The sequence below is a fragment of the Sprattus sprattus genome (assembly GCF_963457725.1).
Source record: "Sprattus sprattus genome assembly, chromosome: 8".
Lineage (NCBI taxonomy): Eukaryota > Metazoa > Chordata > Actinopteri > Clupeiformes > Clupeidae > Sprattus > Sprattus sprattus.
The window spans coordinates 29,228,901-29,242,308 of NC_137927.1; the positions used below are offsets into that span (position 1 = coordinate 29,228,901).

Below are 13,408 nucleotides of genomic sequence, written 5' to 3' on the forward strand. Positions count from 1 at the left end.
AAGTGCTTTTAAAATGTGTTTTTTTTTTTTTAATTTTTTTTATCCATTATGCCATCCTTTGCCATGTCCGACATGCGTATATTCATTCTGTGAATGTAAAAAAAAAGAATATAAGCGTTGTCCTTCAGTGTAGGGTTTAGGTGTGGTACTTCTGTTTGTATTTTCAATGCTTTTTGTATCTTAACAGCAGTATTGACATCCATAGATGTAGCTCCACAACATCTGTGTTCCACAAAATAAAGTCCCCTCTTGGTATCTGCATTTGGTTCCCCTTTTTTGACAAAAAGAAGTCAACTTTTATTCTTATAGATGCAATGGAATGAAATCATACAACAATACAATTCCAGTGGTGTTTGGAAGCACAAATATAAGCAGTGTACAATGGCTGATATAACCTAATAGCTGGTAGCTGTAAGACAGTAATCATTATGCAATTAAATCTGAAATCGTTTCTGCTGATACAGTAGATCCATAGTCTGCTTGTCTAGTTCTTCTGTGTGTGTCAGTCACTCTCCTCTCAACATCAGTTGCTGCTGAAAGTTAGCATTGGGTTGCATGAAATAAACAGACGTAAAGTAGGCCTTGTGTTTATGTGGGTGGACATACGTGTGTGTGTGTGTGTGTGTGTGTGTGTTTACTCCTTTCTACCGCAGAGGCTCGGCTGGCTCTTGTCGATGGAAGAGACTGGCTGAAAGGCATGGCTGTATATGATGGGCAAATAACAGAGCCTGTTTATAGACCGAGAGAGAGAGAGGCAATTCATGGTCGCTAATGGGGAATGGAGGTGACAAGCTATTAATGATATGGGCCCACGCTGTGCTCGTTAGTGCATTAAGAACATGGAGGACCGCTGCACACCGCTCTTACTTGAGCCTTCATGCATTGAAGCCAGCCATGAAAAGTACACCGTGTTCTCTGGGAAGGTTTTTTTTTTTTTTTTCCGACCATTCCTGTGGAACGCTAAATCCAATCCTTTAAGATGTTTCTTTCAGGTATTTCCTGCAGATGCAATCCAATCCCTAAATATTAGACTAACACCTCTCTTTTTCCCCTGCGCCTGCTCCTGGATCAGTTTGCATGGTGCCACTCACACACTGGCAGACGCACAACGCCCCTTTCAGGTATTGATAGTATTGGAGGAGCCCGCGGACGCTCATTTACTCCGCGCGGGACAGACAGACAGACAGACAGACTGACTGAAAACACTCCACCAATAGGGCCTGCTCAATTTCCGGGAGAAACAATCATCTTAGTCAACGGGCTTCCATTAAGGGGGTGTGACCGCTGGTTGGCGCTAAACGCTTTCCCTAAACTCTTATGTGGGATTGGCATAAAGAAGAGAAGAGCTGCAACTGTGACTTTTTTTTCCAACATAAAAGTGGATTTCTAAGAACAAGGGTGTGTGTGACCATTATAGAATGGTTTATGAAGAACAGGGTGAAGAAGAAGAGGAAGGAGAAGAAGAAGAAGGAAAATACTTTCCATCCTACCATAAAACCAAAGCACCCTTCCTCTCGAAGAGAACACCTGAAACACACTTTAATGTCTTGGTTGTAACATGGAATGACTAAGTTATTGAATACATATATATATATACAATTATATATAGAATAACAGCGGAACTGAAAAAATAATTTCCGTAATTATTATTTTTAGCCGGTGAGGTGGGTTGGGGAGTGTGTATGGCAGTTTAGTGAAAGCCACAGAAGGTTTCTGCTGTAATTCAGGTAGTCTTCCATGTGGGATGTGCTTCCCTGGCTGCTGGTCCCGCTGGCTTCACGTGGAGCCCGTCTGACATAAAACACCTGCGCGCCTTTATGTCCCCCGGGTGGAGGGGCTGAATGGGAGGCCATTGTAACCTCTGCCAACCCCTTTAGGCAGGTCCCCAAAGAGGAAAGACCACTCCCTGTCCCTTAAAGAGGCTGAGAGAGAGAGCGAGAGAGAGAGAGAGAGAGAGCGAGAGAGAGAGAGAGAGAGAGAGAGAGAGAGAGAGAGCACATCTCTCTACCCTCCACCCAGACAGCAAATTGAGCCAAAAGCTTTTAAATTATTATCCATCTTTCCATGTACGTTCATTCTTGAGCTGTCGCCACTGCAGAATACATTTTCCACCGCCGTGCTCAAGTATACCACCATCACATAATGGTTATCTTTTCATTCTTTCACTCAGTAGGATAGCTGAAACCCTCTGTGTTTTACAGATCTCTAGACACCAGCTTCTCACAGGGCCGGAATCACAGCAGGCAGGTGCGGCCCAGTCACACATGCAAAACAAACTTTAATGGTCCAAGACAGGGAGTCACTTCGGCCAATATGGAGTACGTGTGTGCGTGTGTGTGTGTGTGTGTGTGTGTGTGTGTGTGCGCGTGTGCGTGTGTGTGTGCGTGTGTGTGTGTGTGTGTGTGTGTGTGTGTGTGCGTGTGTGTGCGTTTGTGTGTGTGTGTCGTGCGTGCGTGCATGCGTGTGTGCGTGCGTGCGTGCGTGCGTGCGTGCGTGCGTGCGTGCGTGCGTGCGTGTGTGTGTGTGTGTGTTTGTAATATGGAGTACGTTCTAAAGTAATACAGACCCCCTGGGATTTTGCATCCACTAAAGACTTTAACAAATCAGGATGAGCAGGATGTGTCCCACTCTTGTGCTGTCATTGGAAAATATTGAAAACATCCCCCTGTGCTTCAGATAGACAGGTTTTTAGTCTTCAACGTAAGCCCTTGTCCATTCCACTCATTCATTCGATTGAAAGCACTTTGTGTTTTGTGATCTGGCATACCTGAACAGACATTTTAAGGAGCCTCTTTAGACGCTTTTCACTGGCGTGGAACAGCCTGTTCAGAAAGCGCCTCATTGTCCTGTCAAAGTGCGAGGAAGCGTCCTCGCGTGATTGTGCGCCTGCTCCGTCTGTAACCTCCGTTGCGTGCCGAGCAGACAGAGCAGGCCTTCATAAATCACGTCTGCACTATCTACACAAATTAATTGGACTGTAACAGCAGGTTATCCTTGGCCCTCTTCACACGCCCCCGTTAAACAGTCCCCCTGTGCGGAGCGGAGGTGCCCAGGGGCCAGTAATGTAGCCGATGTTGTTATGAGTTGTTATGAGGAGCTATCAGGGGGAGGATGTCTACTGTAAGCTCTGCTCGTGGACTTCTGCTCCGGGTTTACATGCTTTTCAGGAAGCCGGGCCGCAGAGTCCACCATCTAGGAGTCTGTTGCATGCAAAGAGGACTTTTCTTTTCAAGGGACAACAGAAAGGGGTAAAAAAAAAAAAAACGTTTTTGACATGAAAAGACTCCATCATTGTTACTCAGACAGTCCAAGTATATTTGTAGCCTATGTCATCATTTTCCACCCTTTGCCCTGTCAAGGCTCAGACTTGTGGCTTGATTAAAAGTGGATCTGATGTTTAGGTCAAAAAAAGAAATAATACATAGTTTTTTCTTCTATTGGGTGGGGGTGGGGGGGTGGAGGGGATATTTATTGTAAGTGACTCTTGGCAGTGCCCTTCATTGGTTTCTCACATCTGAGCCCAATTTGACCTGAGCTGGTTTGTGTGTACGAGAGAGAGGGGGGGGGGGGGGGGGGGGGTAGAGGGAGAGATGCAGAGATGGAGTGAGAGATGGAGAGAGAGAGGGAGACAGAGAGACAGGGAGAAGAGAGGGGGGGGGAGGAGAGAGAGGGAGAGAGAGACAGGGAGAGAGAGGGTGGGAGAGAGAGAGATGCAGAAAGAGAGTGAGAGAGACAGGGAGAGATGGAGAGATGAAGAGAGAGACAGGGAACGGAGAGACAGAGGGCACAAAAACCTTCCTCATTAACACAGGCAGGCCTAGGTTAACGACCTTCACCGGACACATTGTGCAGAGAGCGGAGATGTGGTTATGTTGCTGTCATGCTATTTGCCTGCCTGCCTGACTGGTTGTTTAGACATATCTGCCCTTTGTAAAAAACCTTTCCTTGAGTTTGTCTCCCATCGTATTGATCATCGTAGTCCAAATAAATCATATTTTCTACAAGCTTCTGAGGGCAGGAGATTATTAGGAGCATTTTGACGTTTCTTTAAGAAATGTGGAGGTGAGCTTGTCTTTACTAGCCTCTTTACAATTAGCATCTGAGCTCTAAGCTTGTGTCTGTTTGGCATTCAATGTGTTTGAAATGCTGTGAGCATTTTATTTCATTCAGTTTTTTAAATTCAGATTCTACTAAGTTTGTATGACAGGTACTCAGAGGGAGCATGTGAAGAGAGGAGAGGAGTGGAGATAAATTCATCCCACAGTTTTTGACTGGAGGATATGTTTCACTGTCTTTTTCTCAGAAGAGTTTTTAAATAGCACCCATTTCACAGCCTTCTGTCTGACACACACAGACAATCACACACACACACACACACACACACACACACACACACACACACACACACACACACACACACACACACACACACGCACACACACACACACGCACGCATGCACAGTGAAGCTTTTATTGCGTATCACTTACTATTTATCACGTATTGTCTGGGCTGTGCACCAGGCGGCTGTTACAGTGTTTACGTTTCCCGCCACCTACAATTACTTCCATCCGATTACTCATTACAGCTTGGTTATCAAAACAGTGTCTGGCCCCAGGAGTTCTGCTTGACATCATGTTCATAGCCCTAGTGAGTCACCCCATTGGGAATATCTGCTGTAGGAAGAAACTCTTCATCTCTCTCTTTCTTTCTTTCTTTCTCTCTCTCTCTCTCTTACTGTCTCTCTCTGTCTATCTCTCTCTCTCTCTCTCTCTCTCTCTCTGCCTCTCTTACTCTCTCTATCTCTGTCTGTCTCTCTTACCCTCTCTCTCTCTCTCTTACTCTCTCTCTCTCTCTCTTACCCTCTCTCTCTCTCTGTCTCTCTTATCCTCTCTCTCTCTCGCTCTCTCTCTCTCTCTCTTACCCTCTCTCTCTCTCTCTCTCTCTCTTTCCCTCTTTCTCTCTCTCTTACTGTCTCTCTCTCTCTCTCTCTGTCTGTCTATCTCTCTCTTACGCTATCTCTCTCTCTCTCTCTCTCTGTCTCTCTTACTCTCTCTATCTCTGTCTGTCTCTCTTACCCTCTCTCTCTCTCTCTTACTCTCTCTCTCTCTCTCTCTCTCTTGCTCTCTCTCTCTCTCTCTCTCTCTTACCCTCTCTCTCTCTCTCTTACCCTCTCTCTCTCTCTGTCTCTGTCTCTTATTCTGCACAGAACACAGCACAATAAGAGCAGCAAGAGCTCAACACCTGAGCACATAAAGAGGCTCTTTCAGACTTGCAGCAGCCATTGAAGTGTGCCAAGTCGCTCAGGTAGGGCGCTGACAACAAACTTTCACACGGAGCGATGCAAGGAGGGATTGAAATGAATCACCTTTGGAGTGATTAACACAACAATGCAAGTGCACACTATTAAAACCTTGGCACAGTGCTTAGGTCTTTTTTTTGTGCTGTGGATATCTTTTGGATATAAAATAACAGCTTGTTTAGAGTACCTTAAAATGGATTTCACAACCCCTTAATACAGACACAACACAAGTATATACATGCTTGTGCACAGCCAGACTGAAGCCTCCCACACAGACAGACAGGTCCGTGCTCTCCAGGAGACAGTCATCTTGTTTTTTTCCCCACAAATGATTGTTATTCATGGAGGCCAGAGCACGGATGGGGAGATTGACATGCTGTGTGTTTAAGTGATATTGCAATTTAGTGATCTGTCAATGCCCTGAGCCTTAACGCATCTAATAATAATTAAATTGCTACTCACGGATTGAATCAGGAATAAACTTTCTAACCAAGTAAACTTCAACACTGCAGCACAGTCCATCAGACCGTGTTTGTTTTAAATATCCCTACTGTGATGTGGATCAATTCTCCTTTTCTGGGTGCATTAACCTTTTATGACCTAATCTGATTAAAACTGAAAACAGACATCAATTGCGTGTTCAGTAGACATTTAGTAACAGTACATTGCAAAGTTTAAAAAGCTCAAACTCATGACTCTGAGAGCGGTACATACACTGCAAGTATAACCTTTCTACTGTACTGTGATTATAGTACCATTTAGTCTACAGTTAAAATTCAATGTCTTTAAATCAATCATTTTAATTAATAAGCGGGCAATGGGACCATGGCCAGTCAGCCACAATTCTCCTGGACAATTTTAGACAAAAATCATGTTTTTGTAAATAATGATAATGTACTCAAAACAGACGTGTACTGTCAGTACTAGTAATGTGCCTGATAATACAGTAGGTAAGAGAATACGAACACGGGATCAATTCATGAATATGAAATTTAAACGTGAGCACTCTCTACACCGTTCACGCACGCAACTATGCTGCAAGTTACTTATTTATACTTGTAGAATGAAAACACATATACAAGACTTGATGTCACACAGTATTTATGATTCAGTAGTATCCCAGTGTGCCGCGTATGACATTCTAAAAGTAAGGAAAACAATTCTCTCCAGCGGCCACTAGATGGAGAGACACATTCTGCGTGCGTAATTACGCAGAAAACCTTTCCCCCTTTATTTTATCATTACTTGCCCATCAATGCGTCATAATAATTATTCAGTTGCTGATATGAACCATAATAAGAACTATGCAAGGAGCATTGCAACTCCAGGGTCGAAATGGACTGAAAGAGTCTGTTATTCCCTATTTAATTTCCCACAAAAACATTTCACGTCGGCCAGTCTCGTTTTCAGCATAGTGAACTCCCTGAAAACCTTAAAATATACAGAGGATAATAAAGTTGTGGAGTGATTCAAAATATCTTGCATTAACATCTGCAAACGTAATAATGCATTATTGAACATATCAATGCAAAAATAGTGAAAAATCAATTTTATATGAACGATCCTTGTCATAAAGAAGAGATAATTGTTGTTCGTTTTTGCATCAATGTAATGGACATTCAGTTGTCTATTTTTGTGTAATATTTAATATTAACTTAAATTCTGAGATACATAGACGGGATTTGTTTTTTAAATCTGCGAACGTCTTCAATCAATATCTCAAGGATAATTGCAAAAAAAGTGTGTAAAAGCTGTTATTATTATTATTGTTATTAATAATATTGTAATTGTTTTTATTACTAGACATGATTGTTACAATAAAGTTGTGTGTGTCCTGCTTTGAGCTGTTTTATCACTGCGTTCAAAAGCATTGACTCTATTTTGAGGTAAATTCCATAAAAAGGCCTATATGTAGGCTACAAAACACGTGTGTGGATTGAAAAAATTACATAAAAAAAATAATTTGAGAACCATAACACTTTAGGTGACAAATTGATTAAAAGAGTGAATGGAAGTTCATGAGAATTAAGGTCCGTGGTTCTGAAAGAAATAAACACCAACTCTGACATAAACTCACAACTCGCAGCTCGACTTCTATTCATGGCGTTTTCATTATTTCCATTATCTGTGGAGCGCTCAATGGAAGAACGGAAAAATAGCAGGTATTTATAATTCCACTGAAATTTGAACTTAGTATGGAGCATACCCCTAAGCCTATAACTCATGCATGATACACAATGACATTGCATATCTGGACAATACATTCATTAATATTAATGCATAAAAAGTGTCAGGCCATCCCTCCAGTATTTCCATTATATTATTTTGGTCGCAAGCATGGACTACAGTTAAATTAGTTAAATTACAACAGTTAAATAAGATACTGACTAATTTCGAATTAATGTCACGCACAGTTAAAAGATGCACAGCTGTCTTATTCAATTAATCTTGGAGAAAAAATATTTGTCAGCTGTTTGCAAATGAAAAGGACCTTGACATCGTTTCCTAATATACGTGGCTAGCCTAAGTGATATAAATAACATATCAGTTGATAGCACATTTAATTCATCTGCAAGTTGTCTCAAGTAAATCTAATTCACACTTGTGAATGTCTTACCTTCGAAAGAAGTCTATGTTGAGTTTTAAAGAGTTGACTCTTTAACTGGCAGTTTCTCAGTGAGCGCTGTTTTACCCATGCCCGATTTATATTACTACACTTGCTATCAGCGTTCACCTAAAATACAAGATCGTGTTCTGAAATGTTTAAAAAAAAATAAAAGTCTAAAATAGACCCACTGTTCGTAATGTCACCACTTCTGGGCACAATTCGATGCAATGCGCAAAGTTCTGAGACTGCTGCTTTTTTAGAGTTCAAAGAGGAGTCAAACTATTCGTGTGTTGTCAGTGTTCGCACTCCCATGATTTAACCAGCAAAGGGTTAAACTCTCAAGAGACAGATGAATGCCCTGACAGGCTAAGAACTTGTCGTAGTTTACAGTGCCCAATGAGAAAAGCTCTCTCAACCTCCTTGTCCAATAGGAAATAGTTTGAGAAGGCTGGCAGTCACAGGTGAGATCAGACAGACGAACTGAGCGTAAAGGGACAGGAAACTCGGTAAAGAGAGAACTACTTAGCAGCGACGCCGGAGAAGAAGCATCGCGGCGGAGGGAAAATCAAGCTGGTTCTTTCCAAGCTAAAAAATCAGGGACGAAATGAAATACCGCCCAGTTTTACGATTCAGAAGCACCACCAAAAGCGGAGTGAAATACGGCTGAATTGGGTAACATAGGTTTGTGTGAGATTTTCCAAGAAAAAGTGACTTTTGTATAAAAAAAATGGCCGTTCGCAGCAACTCATTGATGCCCTTCTCAATTCAAGCAATATTGAACAAGAAAGACGACTTTCGACATATAAAAGATCTGGACGTATGCTTTTCCAAGGCTGCTTGTTGGAAAATATTTGGGGAAATGGACACCGCGCCAGATGAGATGTCCTCTCCATGCAAAAGCGACGAGGGAGCTTGCATAATGGTCAACCGTAAAAGCTATGACTCTGACTCAGGTCTGAGTGAGGATAATGACAGCAAGACGCTGTCCGCTTGCAAGACGGAGTTGGACCGGGATGGACCGGCGTCAGACGCACTAGAAGAAAGCTTTCAGGACGAGACAGACCAGGAATCCACTGCTGTGGAGAATACGAAGAGTCTTAGCGACTGTGAACTTTCTGCCAACGTCTCTGGTAAGTTTGTGTCTTGGACCTCTATGATGATCTGGAATGAAAGATGAAAATTGAAAAGTTGCTATAGTGAAAGTTCTATTTAGGCTAATAAAACAATTTTTATCTGCGCCAAAATAACTTACTTAAACTCCTCGTAATGAATGTACAAAGACACCATTCATTTGCACGTACACCGTCAAAATCCGCCACTTGAAGTTTGCATTTAAGGTGGGCCTTTACCTAAATAGTTTTTTCTTTACATAGAAACTAACATAAACTATAGGGTACTCCATCATTTGCGTTCGTTTATCCACTACAACGGTCTGCTTTATGTATGTCTTCTCGAACGCCTCTTAAAGTACATCATTCATTTGCTTTACTCGGGACCAAACTGCCCAATTTAATGTCATATGTGCATGTATGTTTTACAGATTCCAATAACTTGGATGAGGCCGGTTGTGAGAAAAGTTCCGATCTGCCTAAACAGCGGAAAAAACGCTCCAGGGCCGCCTTCTCACATGCGCAGGTTTTCGAGCTGGAAAGGCGGTTCAACCACCAGCGATACTTATCCGGACCAGAGAGAGCCGACCTTGCCGCCTCCTTGAAGCTCACAGAGACCCAGGTCAAAATTTGGTTTCAGAACCGCAGGTACAAAACAAAACGCCGCCAAATGGCTGCCGACATGTTAGCCTCGGCACCAGCAGCGAAGAAAGTGGCAGTGAAAGTTTTAGTACGGGACGACCAGAGACAATACAACCCCGGAGATCTACTGCGGCCTCCGCTTCTCTCTCTGCAGCCTTCATATTATTACCCGTATGCGTACTGCCTGCCAGCATGGACCCTCTCGGCTTGTGCTGGAAACCAGTGAGACAAACAGCACCCAGTATTTATTTGAAAGCATGAACTAATACAGCCGTTTGATTGTGAATACAGAGCAACTCTTACAGAAGAAGGGAGTAAACACCAACAGACATGAAATCGGCGCTGCCTAAGAACAGTTTTGATTGCTCTCTTAATATCTCCCCAAAAGGTTGTGCAGAGCACCTTTGCCTGGTGATCTAATGACACTCGTAGGCATATGTTTCAGAGTGTATGGAATGTTATTGGTTAATCGTTCATTGGGGGCTGAAGCCCTTGAGTTCCTATAACTAGTTGGAAAACATCAGCTTTCCTAGTGACGCTGGGAATAACAGTAACTGCGTTTTGCTGTCTCCGGTGATAGGGTACGACGGTAAGATTTTCCGACACTTCTCCTCCTCACATAGACAGTGTAATCTTCTGCCCAGTGGAATTATGAATTTAAGTGTTTTGTTTAACTTGTTTATCTGTACGTGAGCCGTGGCATTTGGAATTATGGAGCATTCTATCAAAATGTACTTGTTTCCTAATAGTTCTCGGTTGTTATGTTTATTGAGAAAAGAAACCAAACATTAAAACATATTAAGTTCACACAGTGTTTTTTCTCGTGTTTTTATTTCCAATCAAAACTCTTAGTCTTTATGGAGACCTCAATTGTAATGATATAGAATCTTTAATCAGTTAAAGGAATTTGAAAACAGCAACGTTTAACTTTGAGATAGTTCATAATAATAATAATAATAGACCAAGTCCTAAATTTGAATGTTAAACGACCAAGGTGTGGCAGCCAGTGCATGCTATGTTAAATCTGTATTCACCTTAATTTTAAAGCGTAAACAAGCCCTCTGTACGCCCTTATTATCATTTCAGAAACATTGGCGTCATGTTTCATCAAATGCAGCTTTTTTAAAGGCAGGAATTTTATTTGTTTTTTTATTTAGGCTACATGGATTTTGTAAAGAGGGAAACAGTCCCTATGCCCTCCTCTCCAATATATTTCTTCCACTTAATGTTTGTTCAGTAGACTTGATCAAATGAAAAATGCATTCTGGAGACTTGAGGGGAGGGGCTCAGACATGGGGCCCGATGTCTACGCTTGTCTTTCTGCTTGTGTGTCTCTGCCTCGTTTAGTCATGGATATTAAATTCATTTTTAGCCCTTCTTTAAGGGAAGCATATTTGTTCTTTATCAAAATCTTTACAAAGAGTAATTAGACTTGTCTGGCTGTAATAACAAGAACAGCAGCAACAGCCACAACAACAACAATAATAATATGCGCCCTTTTTATGCCACTATTGAGCCCCTTTACATGTGACCTCAAAAACGCATGCGTTGTTGTGTTTGTTATACAAATTACTCGGTGTTTCCCGGAGTCTAATGATCATCTGTGGGCTCAGCGTTTATCAGTGCCTACATTTGCACTCAAGAAGCTTGTTAACATGGCTGAATGGCTATTTTTGCTCTTAGGAACACTAACACACCTGACACAATGATTTATGCTCTTCGTTTCAGGAACATTTTCAACTGACAGCAACTTTCGAATGTATGTCAACATGGTGAGGCCTACCGGTCTGGAGTAGGCTAAGCCTACCTCGGCGGTAAACGAAACAAATCAAAGTTGCCAGTCAGATAAATTCTCTGTTGTGGAAAACCCTCTTTGGGGCATTTTTGACAACTATCTGATACATTTTATACTTGTTCTTATGAATCCAGTCATGTCGGGCCTAAACTACCAAGATGTGTAGACGCATGTGTTTTCCACAATTTAGTGAGAAATGCTGAAATGGTTTATAGGCCTACACTAAAAAAAACGGATCTGAATGTGAATTCACTTAGCTGGTTGTCAAAATAGGCACCATCACGACTTCTAACGTATTTAGAGGTGCATGCAAGATCATTTAAGGGTGTCGCAAGAACATTTGATCCGTATAACTGCATTTCTTAGTGACTTAATTACAGAAATCTGATATCAGTGGAGGTATTGGTGTAGCCTACATATTACACAATGGGATTAGGGGGACCCAAGCAACTGCTCTCTGATTATTGTCTGATGAAACGGAGCTCAATAAAACTTTTAAAGGCAAAATTGGCAATAGCATATGCGACGAGAAACTGTATGCCGGCGATATATGAAGAAGCTCTTGGTGAACCGTTCACCTCTCCCTGCATATCCGCATGACAGATAGACCTATCTGATAACGACCCTGAGGGACATCACCTTCATTTTCTAATCTCAATTTCTGATGGCTGAAATGCAAACATCCACAACGGAATTTATAAAACTCAGACTGTGTGAATCAGGCTGAACATTTAATTATTCATGTGTTTTACTTCTTCTAAGGCATATTCCCTGAAATGTTATATTTAGTGTTTTATTTTGGACATCGCGTAGTTTACTGCGCTTTCAATATATATATATATATATGTATGCCTATCTATGTATTAACACAAGGAAGATGATATAAAACTAGTTCCCTTATAACTTTTTTTTAAGACCATAGCCACAAAAAGGGTCGATTTTTAAGCGTTCAAATGTCACCTGTCATCAGCTTATTGTCGTTTGATATGATTTTCTTGTGCGTTACAGGGACAGTTGTAAACGTGTCCTAGGTCCTATATCATTTTAAACAATAGCCATTGCAAGCCTATGCAGCCGGAATTAAGTGATTTACATGTGGACCACAAATCAGTCCAGTCAGTGAAGCGATTTTGTGTGTATGTGGGTGTGTGTACGCTGGTGTAGCCGACGTGGCTTTGTCCTCATGCTAACACAAAGGTTGAGGAGAGTGCATGGCTGTGAGAACTTGATGAAGGCCTCACGGGGCATTTTAGTCCAAATAAACTACCGCAAAAGAGTTCTCTCTTACTAATGGATGAGTGGGATTTACTTTCATCGAACAGCACATTCATTTTGAATTCCCAACTTTGGAAACGTATAATTTATAATTAAATACTGAGCTTAGATGGAGTGGGTCTATACTTCAACGGGACCTAGAAAGAGAGGGAGAGAGTGAAGGACATCCCCGCGGGGGAATACTTTGTATTAATTAGGCCTATACAAACATTACGGACGTATAACACCAAATAGTTATATGGCTAAACAAAAAGGAAACGGCATTTCCTTTTACTTTGAATACCATGACAGACCTTTTAACAAATAACAACCAAATGCCACATGGACAAGTAGGCCTACTCAAAGCCCGCACGCACGCGCACGCCGTGCGCACACACACATCCACACACCCACACTCACACACACACACACACACGCACATGGATAAATACACATGCAAAGCAAGCACACACGACCCATTTGGCAAATACAGTGTATTTGTGGACTTAAAGTTAATACCCCCAAAATCAAATGTATACTGCAAACGTATTGCACCAAAAGTATTGATGAACTGTTTTTGTCAGCTTCACAGTTTTGGTGTTGCTTGGTTTATAACCATTTTCCTATGTGTACGTGCATTTTTCTCTTAACTGAATTGCTGTATATTTTTGGTAATATTTGGAACGTCAAGGGTAATTTC

General features: G+C 41.8%; 1 protein-coding gene across 1 annotated transcript; it reads left to right on the forward strand.

Moving 5' to 3' along the window:
* Positions 1–8,635: 8,635 nt before the first annotated feature.
* nkx3-2 (NK3 homeobox 2) lies at positions 8,636–9,885 on the forward strand (the record flags this gene model as incomplete). Its single annotated transcript, XM_080843800.1, has 2 exons — positions 8,636–9,038; positions 9,449–9,885. The coding sequence occupies 2 exons, from the start codon at positions 8,636–8,638 to the stop codon at positions 9,883–9,885; spliced, it is 840 nt and encodes a 279-aa protein (XP_080699926.1).
* Between the last annotated feature and the right edge of the window lie 3,523 nt (positions 9,886–13,408).